The sequence below is a fragment of the Eleginops maclovinus genome, chromosome 13, assembly GCF_036324505.1.
Source record: "Eleginops maclovinus isolate JMC-PN-2008 ecotype Puerto Natales chromosome 13, JC_Emac_rtc_rv5, whole genome shotgun sequence".
Classification (NCBI taxonomy): Eukaryota; Metazoa; Chordata; class Actinopteri; order Perciformes; family Eleginopidae; genus Eleginops; species Eleginops maclovinus.
This window is the reverse complement of record NC_086361.1, coordinates 5,136,044-5,155,985: the sequence shown is the minus strand read 5'-3', so window position 1 is coordinate 5,155,985 and position 19,942 is coordinate 5,136,044. Positions and strand designations below refer to the sequence as shown.

General features: G+C 40.8%; 1 protein-coding gene across 13 annotated transcripts in view; it reads left to right on the top strand.

Annotated features, from left to right (window-relative positions):
* pleca (plectin a) overlaps positions 1-19,942 on the top strand; it is a 98,288-nt gene that overhangs the window by 53,437 nt on the left and 24,909 nt on the right. For 6 of the 13 annotated variants that reach the window (XM_063899863.1, XM_063899872.1, XM_063899875.1 and 3 more), the window contains 7 exons: positions 6,729-6,790; positions 10,580-10,669; positions 12,916-12,993; positions 13,131-13,223; positions 16,823-16,989; positions 19,393-19,508; positions 19,648-19,754. In XM_063899863.1, the coding sequence (XP_063755933.1) occupies positions 6,729-6,790; positions 10,580-10,669; positions 12,916-12,993; positions 13,131-13,223; positions 16,823-16,989; positions 19,393-19,508; positions 19,648-19,754 (713 nt within the window). Of the gene's footprint in view, positions 1-4,529; positions 4,657-6,728; positions 6,791-9,362; positions 9,378-10,579; positions 10,670-12,915; positions 12,994-13,130; positions 13,224-16,822; positions 16,990-19,392; positions 19,509-19,647; positions 19,755-19,942 lie in introns of those variants that run through there. The other 7 variants (XM_063899862.1, XM_063899870.1, XM_063899874.1 and 4 more) reach the window with 2 other exon arrangements.

Sequence of the window (19,942 nt, the reverse complement as noted above, 5' to 3'; positions counted from 1 at the left end):
TTTTGATGGTGTTTAATGGTGTCTTAGTTACAAAGTCACAAAGTCAGAGGTCAGCTGAGAAAAATATGTGATGAGCACTGAGGTAAACACACTCACCAACAATAAACATTCAGTCTGGCAGAAACTACACAATGTTTGTTTTACTCAGCCACTGATTATATGAATGTCTATATTTCCCTGGACTTTTAGTTTTGGACAGAGAAAAAAAGGAATTCTCACAGAACTGTAACGCAAGAGTCCTCTGGAGGTTTGTGGCCCAAACCGCTCCTCTGTAAACATCACGCTGACCAACTCACAGCTTCTGTGTGTTTTGGCTCTGTTGTCACGGCAACCACTCACTCACAAATCACTTTTCCCACATGTGACTGTCCATGAGTCAACACTGCCGGGCCCCAACGGACTTGCACTTTCTTAGTCTGTCTGTCTGCTCCTAGTTAGATTTAAAAATATTAGAATAAGATGATTAGATAAGTCATACTTTTCTTATGTTTTGTAGTGCAGCTTTCCCAACAGAAGAGGGAGACAAACTGTGTTGAGCAACAACCTCATCATCTTTTTAATTGTCACATGTGAAGATCATAAATCCAAGAATTATCAAATCCTCATATTTTCATAACCGCAAGAGTGTAAACACCATGTGTGGCTGATTACACGTGCTTATGAATGCATACTGCCTTAAAGTGTTACTGCGATTGCAAAAGTGAGTTTCAGTCATCAGCCCTCTAATTATGGAGAGAACAAACAATGTGGGCCACATTGAGGACAACAAAATGCCTCAGTGTTGTTGCTTTTTGCATCTTACCCCAAAAGTGTTATATTTTGCCTATGAACACCTGGGTTTATTTTGATAACAGACTGTGCATGGTCTCGTGTGTGGCGCATGCTTTTATACCGTCTTCACTGCCATAATGCTCCTGGGGTTTCATTCCTCACCTTGGCAAAGTTCTTCCCTGAACTGTCCAACTCTCATACCATCATCCCTGCATCATATCGCCATCACAACCTGCTATCCAGATGATCCACACTGAGTTAGCATTCCTGTCCTCGCTGGGACTGCCATCGCATGCTGTCACTTGCACAGTTGAGCAGGCAGGCAGGTTTTTTTCATTGGGATGGTGTTATCTCACAGAGGCGGCTCCCCCTGTCAGTGAGGAGGGTGGGCGCGCCCTCAGGAATGCACCGACCTGTGTGCTTCTCACGCCAGAACTGTCATCGTAAAACTCCTTATCAGCTCGCACTGCTCTGGCTTATTTTTATTGTGTATTGTGTTGTTCACAATGTAATTTGTTCTTAGCCATTCTTTGGTTGTAAGATTTTTAATGCTTTGTGGAGCACTTTGTGACTTTGTCTGTGAATAGCACTTTATAAATAAATTTTACTTACTTACTTTACTTACTTATCACTGCATATGATCAGAAACAGGGGAACACATCTACACAGTAAAGCACGGTGTTGGTAGGACCACTTATTGTTTTAAGTTACCTAGCTGCGTCACATTAAAAGCACTTATTCAACATTTTATATAAAAATCAAGTCAAAAATGGAAACACATCAATCAGCCGATCCTATCACAATTTAATATTTGGAATCCAGTGATCTGTACAGCAATGTAAGGAAACAATAAGGAAACGTTTGCCTTTGGATAAACACTGTCTCATAGACACCTCTCATCCTACATACGTTTTTTTAGCACCTTCCCAGTCTATACAGTCAAATGCCGGTCTACTCCTCAAGCCCCGACAAGCCACCTCCCTGTGTAGGCATTCAAAACATCTCCCTCTGAACAGTCTTATGTCAGTATCTGCACGGAAGATAGATGCTCCCAAGGGTGAAAGGTGTTACAGGTATTCATGGGACATGTATATGCTAGGGGGATGTGAGAGCAGCGGAATGCTGAACTTGCAGGAACAGCAGTGCAGTGTGCAGTCCACTACACATGCACAATATGGATTATTACAGCTGATCTCAATAAGAGCTACAGAGCTACATGTCATGGCTAATACAGACGATGGATGAACCAATCATTTCACATTTTTGTATTTTAAAAATAACGACCATGCCGCCACATGCACATTTTGAAAATGTTTTATTTACTGGCTCAACAGAAGCTAAGATTAAGATAACCAATAAATGTAGGATTTTATATTTTTAAAATATTTGCATATCCTGTAGTTTTTGCACTCCAAGGTTAAGAAATGCTAATGTAGTGATTAGACCTGGATGATTAGTTATTCCAAAGCTCTGATCTGACATCAATATTGTTCAAAAATAATCTTGAAATGTTTAATTTGTGTTGTAAAGTACCCTAAAACACTTGTGACGTCTTCCTCAGAAACGTTTGTATTGCGTACGCCATCATTGTTACAACAATAGCTATGATATAGAACATAGCTTTGGCACTTTCAGGACAGGTTTTGCTACAAATGTTAACTTTAAACAATTAAAAGCGAAGAAAAATGTCATAATGATACTGTATTCTAAAGCTAGAAACACAAATGCAACCAGTCCTTTAACATCTTATAAGGCTGTTTGTTACATAGGTGAAAGCGTTTGAGCTTATTTCCACCCGATAATTTATGATCTATAATAACATCTCTGGAATAAGACATAATAATACACATTTCTCATTATCTTTCCATGAGTTATCCTGCCAGTGTGTATGGTGCATCCCTAGTTCGGAGTGTTTATCGGACATCATTTGTGCAGCTGAACAGACGGACTGAAGTTATATTTACATGAAAAAGAACAATTCTCCTTTTCTCCCCTCATGCACATTGATGTACACTGTCCAGTCCACTCCAGAGCCACAATCGCTGCTTTGTGTCGGGGATAATTCTGTACAGCAGTGTGGTTTCTCTTTTTTGAAAGTTTTTCAGTAACTCGTTCAACAGAAGCTTTTATTCAGGATTGGACGAATATAAGACGAGCCAAACGCTTCGAGTAAAACGCTGCAGATTGTTCTCATTACTAATTTTTTTAATGCTTCTATTCTTCCTGCCGCTCCATTCTCTGCCATAGACAACCCCCCCCCGCCCATTCCAAAACAAACCCTGGCAGTCTTCTGTATGTGCAGAAACTAATCCTCCATGCCAGTTCTCCTTGTAATTGTGTCCTGACGGAGGCAGAGGGCTCATGCTGGAGGGTTTCATGTGATTGTACCGTGTCGAGAAATGGCCGAAGACGTAGTTTCCAATGCCGGGCCTCCTCTGTGTTCAGGAACAGGACTCTCTTTGATGATTGGTGGTGTTCGGGTGCAGCCTTCCAGCCTCCCAGCCTCAGACACAACACTGGTGACTGCTCGTCTGCCATGTGGAGTTCAGGAGAGGTTAAAAAGCTTTCTGTACAGCTTGGTCTACACGAGGCAATCTCCCCTCATTCAGTCAGTGTTGTTAAGAGTATAAGTCTGGGCTGCTGTATGTGTCTGTGGTTAGAGCTGCCGGCCCATGTACCGGGGCTCAGTACCCAGACGCTCAAATCCAAGGTCCCTTTACGCATGTCATCTCTCTGTCCCCCTTTAAAACTCTCACTTTAATGAAGGCTGTTCTGGAACCATAGATATCTTTTAAAAAAGCTATATAAGTTATATAAGCCTGGTTATTTCAACCACAGAATGTGTTAGAAAAGCTGAGTTTTTGAACCTTCATTCCTAAGATGACCCGAGTTCAGAAGATACTCTGTCATTACTCCTGGCATTTTCATTAGCAGTTAAAGTACTATATAAGGATTTACATGTGAAGTAAACAACCATTAGCTACATTTTTTCGTTCTAAACATTTACTTCCTTTAAAAAAAGCATTTAAATAAAATCAGCTTCCAACAGACTTGCTTGAGATTGGTAACCATGTGTGACCATGGTGTGCCTTTGTGTTATTGGGAAATCTGCACCACTATGGGATAGTACAGCAGCGCTAAGAAATCATTATAGAAACATATTGTGCATTGACAGTATTGAGGGCAGCTGTAGAACATTATTACACTCACAAAAAACTCCTTATTTTTGTCAGTTGTGTAAGACATGCAAAAGTGAAAACCCCTCTCCAGTCTCTCAGCTGCTCAACATATCCTAAGTAAAATATCAACTGTAAAGGGCAGGCAGAGGGTTATTGAGGTCTCTATCTGTGCATTTGTATGTAATCATGTAGAAGTCTGGTTTGGTGCTCATTGAGGGTCTTTCATGAGGTGTGGTTTGATGGGTGGGGTCGGGGTGTACATAACAGGGCTGGGCCAGGGGGGGAGAATCTTCCCTCTCTCTCCACAGATCACTGTAAATGACAGCTTCTGACAACGTTGCCCGCAGGCAGGCATTTTGCAAGGGCTGGTGAGAAGGAAAAAAAAGAAATAGGATCATGCAGTAGAATGCCGGAGAAGCAAAGGGAGGAAAAAAGGGAGTAAGACTCAGGAACTGAATCAGTGAACACTCCCACTTAACTACAGGACTGTGGAGAGGCTTTCAGGCAATAAGGAGAAGTGGAAGTAGACAACATCGCCTCTAAACCTGCAGATGCTTCTGGTTTGTTGGTGATTACTGAGATAAGGCCAGCACCGAGATGGAACGCACGTTCAGAAACTACTCCTCTGACAGTGTGGGGAGTGACAGGGTGTTCATAGAGGACTCCCACTATCAGGGGATGCTCAGGTCCATGGATCACAGGAAAGGTACAGTCTTTCATCTTTACATTGTTATAGATTTATCGGCATGGAAGTGTCCTGTATTACCCTTGAAACCGAAACATAGAAAAATATGAATTGAAAGTTTTTAGATATTGTGAAGAAATCTAATAGTTTAATCTCTAAATCTGCTTTAGTTTGCGGTGGTCTTCTGGCTCTCTTTTATCGAACAGGCCACACCCCTTTTATGCATCATGGCTTTTCCCTCTTTCAATTGGTCAACTGTGCTGACACCCCAACCCATTTTTTAGAAGAAAAATCATCTGACAGAAAAATGAATTCATTTGTTTGTATTTAGTCCACCCTATCAGACACAACTGCTATCAGATGCATTAACCAGAAAAGGCTTGAAAACTAAATTATTCAGAGATAGACATGTTGTCTCCTTCAGTGTGACACTTGCAGATATCTCACAGATGTAACGGGATGAGCAAACAATTATGTTCTTTGAGGAAAGCTGATATCTCTCACCTCATCTCCAAAGAGTCTTTGAGGGGATGAGGGGAAACATCAATGGCTCTGTCTTCCACTCAAGGCTACACATGTCGAGCTAACACATAATTTGTAAGAGAGATCAGGGACCTTTGCTTTTCTGTCTCAATTTATTTCTTTTAAGTTTTGATGTTGATGTTAATTTCCTCTGACTTTTATTCCTATATTTTATTTAACTGCATGTAAAAAAAGTGTGAGGGTTTCTGCAGATTCATCGAAGATACAACAGGTATCATTTCTCTGCTTTTGAGGTTCATTTCACTTCTCTGTTTGTACTCCTAGCTGGTCACAAGCGTGTTTGTGAGTCACGGGAACAATGCCACCCTGACATGGGCGTTGGCCCCACAGGATGCTTTGGGTTCCCTTTTTGTCTGAACGCTTCATCTTTTGCATGAGCTCCATCAGCCCTTATCCAGAGGATGTTAATCAAAGCTCCTCACACTGTCCACCGACAGGAGAATCAAGCATAATGGTTTCACTGTCTCGTCAGTTTTCTAAATCATGGTATTCCTACTGTGTGGAATCATGATTGCTTTCGTAAGAAGGCGGAATATTCTTTGCGCCTGTGTGTCTGATCACTCATTGAAGCAGGTGGAGAGGTGAAGGTTGTCCCTTATCTCTCCGAACCTGCTGCATATTTGAAAACAAGGAAAAACATTGCACAACACAAACATTACCTGCTGGTATGTTTGTGATCTACCAAACCAAAACAGAACCAGGTTTACATAGTGGAACATGTTCCTGAAGAGGGGTTTACCTGTTGATCATTTGGGTTTTGATGGACTGTTTTTAAAGCACATAAAAGGGAGTGCAGTCACTTTCTGTGTCACCTGAAGAATTTTTCAGAAGTTTTATTGGCTTCAGTTCTTCAATGTTCTGATTCCTTTCCTTTAAAAGATCTTAACACTGTTTTTGGATGTCCTGGTAATGTTTACTGCCAACCCTTAACTGTGTAATATGCAGTATCATACACATGCAACCTGTAACGATGGGGGAAGCATGCATACCAAATCATTTATGGTCATTGTTCTGAGGGACATTCACTTAGAATTAGTCAATTATTCCAAGCAGTCGCCTATTTTAAAAAAAGAAAGAAATCAAATATGCAGGTTTCCGTCACTTACGTTTGATAATTACCTTTCTCCTAGAGCATTTTCAGCCGTGCTGTTGTAGTCAGATATTTTAATACTGGTGGCAAACTGTCACTATTTTAACACCTCAAAGGTCCTAATTCATATAAGTGATTATGTTGTTTTTAATCATAATTGAATGCAACAGCCAAAACTAAATTCAGATACTGATCAAAGAAAAAATAAATATGCATAAGCAACTTAACTTTGACAAACAATGTAAAATGACAACATTTAGAAAGATGATTAAGCTATTTCTAAAAAAACACTTTCATAGCATGTTGACATTAATGCAAATCATATGTTTGCTGGAGGCTTTGACATCCAGTGTGTTTTGGGAAAGAATCCCTGTGAATGTAAAGTATATATGATTTGTTGTAAAGAGAACTAATGCATGGACACATCTAATGAAACTGAGTTTCTGTTTGCTCTCCACAGATGAACGGGACAGAGTTCAGAAAAAGACTTTCACAAAATGGGTCAACAAGCACCTGATGAAGGTAAGGTCCAGAAACAACCAAACTCACTACACACTTGTGCATTACATCTGTTGTAAAATTATTTAGATTACAAAAGTCCTAAATGTTGGAATGAGCTCCCCATGGACGTCAGGGCAGCAGAAATTCTGCACACTGTCTTCCTTCACAAACTGTAAACGCATCTGTTTCGATTGCATCCTGGCAAATAAATTATTGTCAGAAAAAAACAAAAAGTGCTTTAAAGAGTGATCTTAAGCCTTGCAACTAATTCAACAGCACTGACAATGGTATGACTTGCTTGAAGAGAATATATCTTGTAAGTTGCTTTGGAAAAAAGCGTCAGCCAAATGAAATGTAATGTAAGTCTCGTTGGAGCTCAGTAAAATGTTGTCCTTAAATGACCCTAGATGTTGTTTTGTTTAAGTCAAAGTGCAGTGGTTACTTTAATGTGCCATCTGGTTACAATATGCTGAGTAACCTTAAAGCACCAATGGATAAACTGCAGATGGAACCAAAAGCTAAATCACATTTCTGTTCCCTATGTCTTTATTCCAAAAAGCAAAACTCTTTGTAAAGGGTGAAAAACATTATACAAACCACTCCTCCACACATGCTATTTGTGTTAACTGTGTGTGTGTGAGGGGGTGAGTCACGGACACCTGGCCTCGCTTTAGGAAAACAGAGGCATTGTGGGCCGGGCTTGCTCAGGTTTCACATCTGGGCTCCAGACTGTCAGGGGCTCCTCAGGGGCCTGCACAGGGCTGGGCAGCGGGAGGCTTCACTTCTGAACCCCTGCTCTGAGTACAAGCCAGCACTAAACATACTGTCAGGAAACACTTGCAAAGCATTCTGGTCCCTGACCCTTAGAAAGGAAGCTCTTCCTACTTGTTATATGCTCGCCCATGATTGTTATCATGTTCCATTCCTGTACCTCTGTACTGTTGGTTCAACAAAAAGAGCAATTTGAGGACTTCTCGTTGAGCTCTGGGAATATCAATGAATCCTCCAAATAATCAAGATTTTAATTGAAGGAAAAAATAGGCCATATTTGTTCGTTTCTTTTATTTGCAGTTTAAAAAATCTAATCTATTTTTCCCATATTCACTTTTATTTATTACAACGAAAACAGACAATTCTTACACTTGAAAAACTGAAAGCAAAATATGTTCAACTTGAAAGCTTACTTGGTTGAAAATGGTAAATGGACTGTACTTATATAGCGCTTTATCAGGTCTTTTGGACCCCTCAAAGCACTTTACATATTACAAGTCATTCACCCTTTCACACCCATTCATACAGAATAGTACCCCTTGCTCTAGGAACACATTCACATTCCGTTGGCCATGCCATCGGGAGCATATCCTACCCAAGGATACATCGACATGTTGACTGCTCGGGCTGGGATCGAACCCACAGCCTTTTGGTTGAAAGACGACCGCACTTCCTCGCAGCCACAGTTGCCCCAAAAAAATGACCACTTAATACTGAAAGAAAACAGTGGGCGTTAAATAATCTGGCCACTAATAATACAGCTATCGTTGCAGCTTTGGGTTTTAAAAAACATTTGAAGAGGTACATAGCAGATTCTCACAATAGGATTTGATGAACATTTCAGTGTCACAAACATTTCTGTTTTTGGAAAATGTTTGGACACTAACAAGAGGAGTAAAAACTGAACACTTTACTTAAAATCCCATTGCATATAGCTCATGTTATTCTATGTTATCGCAGCAGTGCAAGAAGGAAATAATGTTCAGTTTTTGACCAACACAATTTCTTTTATCTAAAAGGGATCAAGAAAGTTTCAAGTAATTATAGACCAGTCATATACTGTATATTATGTAGAATACAAACACCAACATTGCAGTTGTTTGATAACTGCTGCTAAAGTTTCCAGGGAACTTTGAAATGAAAGATTCCTCTCAGCTGTACCTCAAGTCAGTTTTGTCCGCTGCTCTACACACACTCTGGTTGATGAACCCCTGTTTTGACACAGGAACCGAAGTGTGTGAAACTGTGGGGAATGTCCTCCATGTGTGACACGGGCCTCTGTCCGAGACTGCTCACAGGCTTTTGTCGACACTCGTTGTTTCTTTGTCTAGAAATCCCCCAGATTTGGGTCTGATAGAACTTGAGCGGGTGTTCAATTTGGCTGCCCTCAAGGCATTTTGGACTTGTGGTCACAACAGAATCATGGGATTAAAGTTTGAGGGCCAGGAACGCGCCGTTATTAGAGTTAGCTGTCTCAAAAGTGCCATCTACTGAAGCATGTCTTACACCTCTAGTCTTTAGATTACGCAGAATGTAAACCAGATGTCCTTCTGTGTTTATTCAAGTTTTATTAATCCCAATGCAATCCAAACAAGATCAGAGGCAAAGGAAAATAATACTGGATAACAGTTATAATAGCTTTTGGTGTACCAGTCAAATCAAATGATTCAAAATCAGGAAATGACCAACAGTCTTTGTCTTTAAACCAGCGTCTGCATGTTTGTCTCTTGTCCCCCTCACTCGTCCAAGCTGTTTGAAATCTTCTCTCATCAAACTGTTTCTTCTTTCCATCCTACATCCTGTCCTTCATCTTTTCCTTCAGCACTGGAAGGCAGAGGTAGGTGCTGTCAGTGATCCGAGTGCTGAGTGGATACACATTCATTTCTGCCTGCATGCCTGTGGAAACACTTTACCCTCTCATCGAGATTTAATTAACTTGTTTGGTAGAGAACATTAAGGTAAAGCATCAAATTGAAAAATTATAAGATTTTGCAGACCAATACTATTTTCATACTAACAACAGTGTCGGTTAAATATCTGAGTGTACTCACTTTGGTTTTCACCTCCAAGAAAGGAGTTTAGATTTTTTGTTTAGAAGTGATCATAACGTTCCTTTCCATTGTTAAGAGACGATTCATCCCAAAATGTAAAATATTTTCCCTTTACAAGTAGTGGAATAAATCAATCTTGGTAGTTTGAGTTGTCAAATGTAGAGATCTATAATATAAGGAACTAGATAACTCTCAGACTGTGGAGCTCATAGCGACAAGAAAATACATAAAACTCAACAGTAATATCCTGTGAGCCAACTACTATAGAAGTTCCACAGACCTTGTTGTGAGCGGTTTCATCCGGGAACTATGTTTTTACTTCCAAAATACATTTGCTAACCGCATCACCCCGCCCATCTTCTCATACAGCAGGGGATCCTTTCCAACTTGGCTCATATGTAACGTGAGCTTAGCTAGCACTACACAAGCACAATCTTCTTATGAGTAGATGTCTTTTTTTCTGGGCAATAATACGTGTAGCGGATTGAATTCAGATAAAATAGTTCCTACTTGAAACTGCTTTTGAGAAACTATGTCATGATTTTGTGGAAAAGAAATGTCTGTAGATTTTTCCAAAGGAATTTTAGTTGCTTTTTATTTCTGTTTTATTAGAGAGAAAGCAGGCATCTCTACGGTCGATACCTCCCACAAAAAGAAACTAGATTGAGAATATTACATCTTTTATTAATTGACTGTAATTTGTACATTTGGAGATTTTTTCTCAAATGTGGACCCTGCACAAGGCTGACAGTGGTTGTTGTCATTGTGTGTTCCCTTCCCTTTTTAAGTTGCTTTCATTGTTTTGACGTGACACAGTGGAATATGTGTGTGCCCAGAGAGAAATCCATTTCAGTGTGAGACGGTGACCTGTTCCTGCGCTTTGCAGTGGTTGTATTGTGTGTGTTCACCACTGATGCTCACACTGGGAAAACCAATGCATTTACAAATAGTATATCACTGAAAAAATGTTCCTCTCTTGTGTCCACAGTCCCAGAGACACATCACGGACCTGTACGAGGACCTCAGAGATGGACACAACCTCATCTCCCTGCTGGAGGTGCTCTCCGGAGAGACACTGGTGAGACCTTTGACCTTTACATATTCAGACATCTGTTGTGCTGTGACCCTCAGTCCTGTCCAAACATGTCTATTTGTCCCTGCTCTCTGCCCCACTGACTTTCATTTGTTTTGCTGTCCAGTACACTTGTTGGAATATCAACTGCTTATCTGAGTCAAACATTTCTCTGCTGGGTTTCTTGTCTCCACCCTTGCATGTGTTGACTTCAATTCTTTCAAGGTTGTTGGACATTTCAGAACATGCACTCTTTTACTTTACTTACCTAAGCACTGTTTTTTGGGGGAACAGACTGGTGGCTTTACAACACTAATTTTCATTCTTTGCTTCCATCTTGTAACCTTTCTGCACTGACTTGTCTGACCCCTGGTTTTTCCTTTTATCTAACTCCTGCTGACCTTTGCCCTGACCTCTTCCCCCTGTGCTTCCTCTCTGTGCGATGCTCTTGCTGGGGTAGCCGAGGGAACGTGACGTTGTGAGGAACGTGCGGTTGGTGAGTGGCGCCTGGACTGTGGGCGTCAGGCACGGCATGTGTCACCACCACAGGTGGCTGCTGGGATGTGCATGATGATAGTCACACACCCCGCATCGTCTTCTTTGTGTGTCGACATCGTCCTCTTCCATTTTATCAGTGAGGCGTCCAGCCTGGAGGATAGAGGTGCAAGTGTAGCTTTAAGAGGAGGCATTTCGACTGTTATTGTTATTAAAGACATTAAGTAGTTGTGATTTTACAAATTTATTATAACAAGCATTTAAATTGCATAAAGAAGTAAAGAGTGGAACCAGGACAATCAGTATACTTATAGGAGCATACTATACATCCTACATTTCAGAATTTGCCACAAAACTTCATACAGTAAATGACAATATTCGCTGTTCATGATTCGACTTGTAGGTTTAACTGTCTTTTTCAAGAATGCAAAACTTTTCATCATTGGAGTATGCTTGAATAAAATGATTATATGATGTTGATAATAATCTAAGAAATGAATGTTCTTCATAAAACATTTATTGTCTCTGCTAGCTAGATATAGAATTACACCTTGTTGAACCGACACAGATGGGTATTTAAAAGTATAGAATCAGTCTTTGTTATGTTATTATCTGAAAGTAAACACCAGAAGACAAGGGCTTAAACATACAAACCTACGGTATGGTCAGTTAGGTAACCTAGCTGTGTTAAAAGCCAACTTGTTTTCTCTGCAGTCTGATACGTTGACTGGTTATGCGGCGAAGCTTATTATTGACTTAAAGCTTAAAATGTGGAGCACCAATGCACGTCATGGCCATCAATTTTTAGATGCTTCTATTGACTGCGCTCCATTGGACTGCGCTACAGTTAAAATCTAAGATAGTATAGAGTTGTTATCATCACAAGGGCTCCCTCGACAAAAAGCAATGGGATTTTTTTTTCTTCTCTCACAAACACACGTTAATGACACAAACACACGTTTTGTTCAGCAGGGTAATCTCCACATAATTGCAATCGACCAGAAAAAAAAGCTAACATTAGGCTACCGACCGACATTCCCATGATTTCACATAACCGCCACTAAGCTAAAGGCGGCTAATGTTCCCTGACATTTAGCTGTCTCATGTTAGCAACTGCCGTTCTAAACATGCATAGAAGCTTTGGTTGTCGCCAGTGGGGAATTTCCTGACGTATTTTATGCTTGTTTAAACCACAGACCTTATTTCAGGTGTTTATCCACAAATCTGTTCAAAAAATCCTTAACTCTGAGATGAGGGAACCAGAAGTGGTAAAATGCTAACTCATTGCTGGGTTTAAGGAATCTTTTGTGCACCACTATAAGGTGTAAGAGGTGTTTATTTGTAATTAATGAACTATTTTTATTTTCAAAATTTTATTGTGGGCCTCAGAGGAAATGTGACTGATGATCAGGGGAATCACTGAGATTGTGTATCATTCATCATCATGCTCTCACCTGCAGGCATCCTGGCTGCTTTGTTAATGCACATCAGGGTCAGGTCTGGTCTGACCAAACGCTTCGATCACAATCACGCCGAATTTGAATCACACTTCAAATTTGCTGAAGTTGAATTTTAAGTTGTGGCCATGACTGTTAAATGTTTTTGGTGTTACAGTAGAATAGATATTGTTGTAAGCACACAAAGGTGTTCCTGGACACTGAAACCTGTTCCTCAGTCATGGGGCCTTGCTGTCTGTTCATCATCAGTCCTCATGTGCTTCCTCCTCCTCATGTTTGGTGTCTTCTCGTCTCTTGCAGCCGCGGGAGAAAGGTCGGATGCGCTTCCACAAGCTGCAGAATGTACAGATCGCCCTGGACTTCCTCAAACACAGACAGGTGTGTAAATAATGACATTTCTAATACCTTTTTTTTATTTTATCAAAGGAGCATTTATATTTGACTGTTTTCCTTATGTCTTCTTAGTTTAAATAAACCATGAAACTGACAGTTAGGTTTAATTGGTATCCTTTCAGGTCAAGCTGGTCAACATCAGGAATGATGACATTGCCGATGGAAACCCCAAGCTGACCCTGGGGCTGATATGGACCATCATCCTTCACTTCCAGGTAATGTCAATCACATTGTACGTGATGCGCAATGGGGCGGGACATTTCCGACACATCTGTAACCCGTTGAGCACTCACAACAAAGTGGGCCAGCTAACCAATCAGAGCAGACTGGACTCTGGTTTCAGACAGAGGGTGAAAGAGATGCTGCAGCAGTATGAGAAAAATAAAGAGCTTTTTGAACATTAAAGCATGGAGACATGGAGAGGAGAGGCACAAAATACTATGGACCTGTTAATGAGCAGAATATGTCCTCTTTAAGGCAGTGAAGTAAACTAGTACCACATATATTGGACACAAAAGTCAGTCGTTATATAAATTACATTAAATGGCAATTTGCATATATTTAAGTTGACTTAGGGAACCCTGTTGTGAAAAGCTGACTCACATTTCCTAAACTACACTTGGTGTTTATGTTTTAAACTGTGCATTAATTGCATACGTAAAATCCTTCCACTTTGCGAGTACCGTGCGCTTCATACAGTTTGCTTTGATTACATTAGAATTAGTCTTCTTCCGCAGCACGGTCAAAAAAATCAGAGTACCGTTCCCTCTTTAGCTTCTATCATCAGCCCACTTTATCCCGATGTTGACACAGCAGTTTCAGAACAGTGGAGTCCAACAGCCAATCATTTCCAAATGGGCTTTATTGAACATTTGGCAGCATTGTGCGCTTTTATACACAACTACCACTGGTTCCCCTTTCCTCAAGTGCACGAAGACTAAACACTGCAAAAAAAATATTCATTCATTCTGAAAGAACAGTGCTCTGTCAGTCACTTCTTAAGTCTTTTATGAGTCTTCCCTGCAGTTCTGTGCAGCTCTGTTACTGTACAATCCAAATAAAGGGGTTTCCTTTTATCCGGATCTCAAACATAAACAATTTAAAATTCTTAACACCACCTTTGGCTCATTGGAGGAAAGCATTTGTCAATGAGCTGATGAGTTCCTCATGTAGAAGAGGCGTATTTGGCAGATTTAGGGGAAAACCAGTGGGCGTACATGGAGATTCTTTGATGCTATAATGGGTATGATGGTTTTGATGTTGGTGTGGGATTCATTTTCTCCATCCAGTGTGACTCATTCATTCCCACGAGAAAGCTGGAAAAGATGTGGGCGTGACACATCGAATAGTTTTAGAGAAAAACAGATTTCCAGATATTTATATGGGTGTAAAAGTTAAATATTCCCCGATATGTAACTAAACATAAATCCCATTCAAGCAATAAAAAAAGCATTTGCGTTTAAATGCAGTTAGTCACCAGTCGGCTATTCTTTCTACCTTCCCGTAACCGTTTTGTTTTGGCACATCCTAGTTTTCACAAACAATGGTGAATTTCCTCTGCCCTCCCCTGGTGCAGGTAACTGTTTTACTAACACACAGGTGACCGGTATAAATAATAGGCCAGCTGCGTGACAGGCGAGGGCGGAGGTCCTGTTTCCAAACTGAGTCACTCTGTGCCCACGTCCACACTGAGCACCAGGGTTTCCCTTCTGAAAGGAAAAAAGCAGAAGAAAGAAATGTCTTTTTTTCCCCTCCAGCAGCCTTTCCTGCAAAAAAAATCTTAGTTCTGCTATGACTCACCGAAAAACACTGGAAATAGTATATTGTGGCAATGAAAACCGCACGTCTTTAGTAAGAGCCTCAGACTTTCATATCAACATTAAATGCAACCTTCACTTAATGCATAATTTGCAGCTTATTTTCAGAAATTTTACTAAACTTTCTGCATGATTTCATGTCTTTCTAAGTGGACAAAAATCCCCCCAAAATTAGAGCTATCAGGACACCAAAGTCACAGAATTGGAGGAGGAAACCCTCTTTATTGTCACATACATGTTCACAGCAGAGCACACACAGTGAAATTGGTCCTCTGCATTTAACCCATCCTAGTACTAGGAGCAGTGGGCAGCTATTGTGCAGCAATGGGGAGGGGGGGATTGGAGCTGTGCGGTGCCTTGCTCAAGGACATCACAGCAGGGCCTAGGAGGTGAACTGGGACCTCTCCAAGTAGCAGTCCACTTTCCATATTTCAAGTCTGTTCGGGGACTTGAACCGGCGACCCTACGATTCCCAGTCCATGCCCCTACTGACTGAGCCACTGCTGGACTAAAAAGTCAAGCGTTTGGACTGATTGGAGACACGGGTGACAGGGTTGGTGCTCACAATTGAAATTGCCAAGTAAAAAAACAAAACAAATAACTATTAAAATGTTTCCTGGAATTGTTTTTGCAACATTTTACGACATGTGCCTAGTTTTTATAGAGAACACCGCCCATCTGAAGCTACATGCAGACAAAAACAACTCCAAGGCCTTTTCATTAGCGCTGTTTGCATTTCTCATTATAAATAGCCCAGACAGCAACTACAGGGTGAGGATTCATGCAAAATAGAAACATTGAGTCAAACAGCTGCAGAACTGTATTTTCAAATGTGTGTGAAGTCCCTCAGGGATTTACCTAGCATTAGGGTCAGAAAGTATACATAAATCTCAAAAAGAGAAGAGAGGATTTATGCCAGATTAAGATATTAGCTAATATCCATCTGTGTTGATTCAAAATGTTAACTTTATCTTTTAGTCACTTAAAACCAAAGTTATATTGTTGGTAGATTGTTTAATAGTGTGATCTTGTGACTCATAGCCAAGCTTCACAGCTCTTAAAGAGTTTGCCTGTGGGGGTTCTGGTACATTTATTTTCAGCAGCCATTCATTCAGTGAGGTTTTTTTGTTTGGAAACGTATACATTCTAACTGTGCATGATCAGTGACTCATTTAGTTTATTGTTTCTTTGGCCCTCAAAGTAAAAGTGCTAGTTGGTATTTGAGGTTTGAAATGTGACTCGTCTGAAATCTGGAAGTAATCAGCGGGCAAACTGGAAAATACATTTTCCTAGCCTTCAACCAACACTTCAATCAACACAGAAAATAAAAGAAATGGAAAGTTAGTTTGACAACTAAAATGGGAGTCAAGGCCAGAGCTGGATTCACATGCTTTTTTCAGATGCTCAGTTTTTACTCCAACTTGTATGTACAGGAGCTTTAAGTCCAAATTTGAAAACAAATTGACACTATAAAGAATGTGTTTTTTTATTTTTTTATCAACAACAACAACAAGAGGCCTTCACAAGAATTCTCACAGTGTGGAACTCATTTTAGAAATGTTCCGACAACACATGAAGGCAACACTTCTTTATCCTGCAATGTTAAAGATAATTAGCTTCCATCCATGATTAGGATCCGCTCCAAATATTAAGAAGTTGTTTCCGAGCCAATGCTGCAGCTTTCTATCTGGTTTCATGGAAAATGGGACAGTCCTTTATTCTGCTAAAAAACAAACAAAGAAAGGGATCGCCCCATGATAGATCTCCCATGGCGGATTTATCTATAAATATTATATAATACTTTAAAAAAGATTCAGATATCATGGTTTGTCTGAAGTCAATAAACACAGGATTGAAAAAACAAGAATAAATCCAATAAAATTAAAGGAGCTAGATGTAATCAGAACCTGTATGTGCTATCCTCCCTAAAAGACAACTAATAAGAGCTACACTGTGTTCTGACTGCTTCTGACTGCCTGCAACTTCTCACCGTCCAGATCTCAGACATCCAGGTGAACGGCCAGTCGGACGACATGACGGCCAAGGAGAAGCTGCTGCTCTGGTCTCAGAGGATGGTGGAGGGATACCAGGGCCTGCGCTGCGACAACTTCACCACAGGCTGGAGGGACGGCAAGCTGTTCAACGCCATCATACACAAACACAGGTGAGGCACTGATGGAGGGTAGAGTGCAGCTCCTAGACAAGGTTTGCACTTATGTTGATGTCTTAGGGGGGGAAAAAGCTACTCTAAGGGGCAATACTTACAATTTAATATAGATCTGATGGACAAACAGCAATAATAACTTGCAAAAAGCAGCTGCAAAATTGTTTCGCATCTACCTGTATTACAATAGTAACACAAAAGGGTAATCTAAGAAAGGGTTGCCATGGAGATTGATGTAAGAAAGCATTTTTCCAATCCATGGGTGGAAAAGCTTGCCCGGGCTTGGAATCCTGTATCACCGTAGGGTATGAATTCTGCATAAATGTTCAAGGTCTTCTCTGTGACCTTTTACATTTCATGTTGCGGTACTTTTTATTATTTATTGCTGTTAGTATTTCAGTTTTACAGCAGCACACCTGAACTTGTCAGAACAAACTCGGTTGGTTATTGCAAATCAAAAATCAAGATAAATGCTAACTCAGACCTTAATTCCACAGCTCAGTCTTTCAGTCCCTTTGGTACTATAATTGCATGTCAATTGTTACGGAAACAGTCTATTCAGCCATATCTGGGAACAAATACAACTTCTTTGAGCATACTGATGTCTACAAATCAACAGTGGTAGAAAACATTTTGCACCAGAAATGGTGTGAAAAGCTTTTTTTGAAGCTTTGATACCTTTTTTTGGCTGTGAAACATTGAAATTAGTCTTAAAGATCCATTGCATCTTAATTAAATCTCGCCGAACACCATAGATAAACTGCAAGCCCCCCTCCAAGCCTTCAGTATTTAACGGTTTTCACTCAAACCATGTATTTTGGGTGGAGCGCCACTCTGAGTCTTTGCACCTGCAAACACAGGCCCTGCAGGATGGCTCTCAACCACACAACACAAAAGACATGTACAACCTGAGCTAGCATCATCAAGTGTGAAACAGAAAGCATTTTCTGTGGCATTTGTGGGTGCATTACACTCATTTGAGGAAAGGTTGCCCTGGAGGTAAGCTCACTGGAGGCTTGGCAGGTTGCAGCAAAACACAGGTACGCTTACTGCTCTGCCTTAGAGTCTTTCTGGGTGGAGGAGGAGCAGGACGTGCAGGGACTGAGCAGCTGCAGCGAGGAACCTCAGGATGTAATCAGGAGCAAGCAGCACAAGATACAGTCTAACCTTTTCAGAAAACCTTTCTTTTCTACATTTGCTACTGCATCTGCTTGGAAATCTTTGGCGTTGCTACAATGTTGAAACTAAAGAGGAGGTTTTCATCAAAGAGGCGTTTGAACAGCGCCTCCAGCAGCACAGCAGGATCCATCAGCGACCTGGAGGACCGGGTGGTGATGCTGTGCGAAGACATACCCAGCGAGAACTCTTTTGACTCGGGCCGAGGTTCCACCTTCCCCGGGGCCCGCTCCAGTCGAGGTTCCCAGGGCGAGGAGCATGAATCGGAGCCTCACATGGTGCACCTGAGCAGGGACAGACTGTCCTACAGACAGGCCTGCTTTGTGGAGCAAGAACCCCCCCGGGCACACAAAGAATACTACATCCAGAGAGTGTTGCAAGTGTATGAATTATTTGGTGCTTTTCAATCCGAATCAGAATTTATTTATTTTTGCTGCAACTGGGAAAGTTACATTATCACAACAGCAGAAGTATAGTGCGGATAAAGGAAAGAGAATAGACTTGCGTATTTAAATAATAAAGTACACTAAAGCACTTTGAATTGCCTTATGTTGAAAGGTGCTGTAAAATAAAACGATATAAAATAAATAAACTTGCCTTGCCTAACAATATAAAACACAATAAGTGAAAAACTAATAGCAGATAAGAACTCCAAGGTAAAAAGTAGCAGTATATACAAGTGACCATATAACTTTAAAGAGGTAGCAGGTCCTGTTAACAGATTGTAAATAAGTTGAAAGAAAAACAAAGTTGTATATTTACTGGCACAGTAAACCCTCTACATTCTGAATGTTATCTTTGCTGTTTGTAGGCATTTCTATGCTCTGAGCCTGTGCCTACATGTTATCCTGCAGTTATCTTCGTGGCAAAGTGCTCTCAAAGGCAAGGTGTCTGTCTCCTTTTGTATAAGTCATGGAGGAATTTGAAGCTTTCTGGCAGTGAAGACTCCTGTTTTTGCTTGCCCTCTCTGGTATCAGGTGCACTCATGACCAAAGGGCCTCCAGGAACATAAAACATAAAATAAGCAACATGATTATTCATTTACCTGGCAGCCATCAAATAGGAATTTCTGCTGTAGAAGAAATTCCTTTTAGAAGTAAGGGGGGATGTGGGACTGTAATTTATAAGTTTCTGTTACGCTGACATTTTCAACTTTCAAAGAAAAACACTTGATTGACAGTAACAACCTATTTCCACTTACCCTCTTTTGCTGTTCTTCCCCCGCAGGCCCACTCTGATTGACATGGGTAAAGTGTACCGACAGTCCAACCAGGAGAACCTGGAGCAGGCCTTCAGCGTGGCAGAGAGAGACCTGGGCGTCACCAGACTGCTGGACCCCGAGGGTGAGAGCAATCACATGTTCAGTACCACCCTGGAAGCCTCTGCTCTGGGAATAGTAGAGCCTGTGTGCTTTTTCCAGCTTCACAGTTAAAAATGAGTCAACATATTTAAAAAAAACATATTTTTTCCCTCCCTTTGCAGATGTTGATGTGCCTCACCCAGATGAGAAATCCATCATTACATACGTCTCCTCTCTGTACGATGCCATGCCCCGGGTACCAGATGTACAGGACGGTGTCAAAGCCAACGTGAGTCCTCCTCTTCCTCATCATCAGTTCTTCTTTCCTCTAAATCCCTACAAATATATTTTGCAGTAACAAGTACAAATGAACTAATTTCATTAATATATTACTATCAGCATCATCACCATGAAACTACAAATAAAAAACACAAAATGAAAGTAAAGTTAGCCTTCAAGCCATTTCAGTATAAAGAC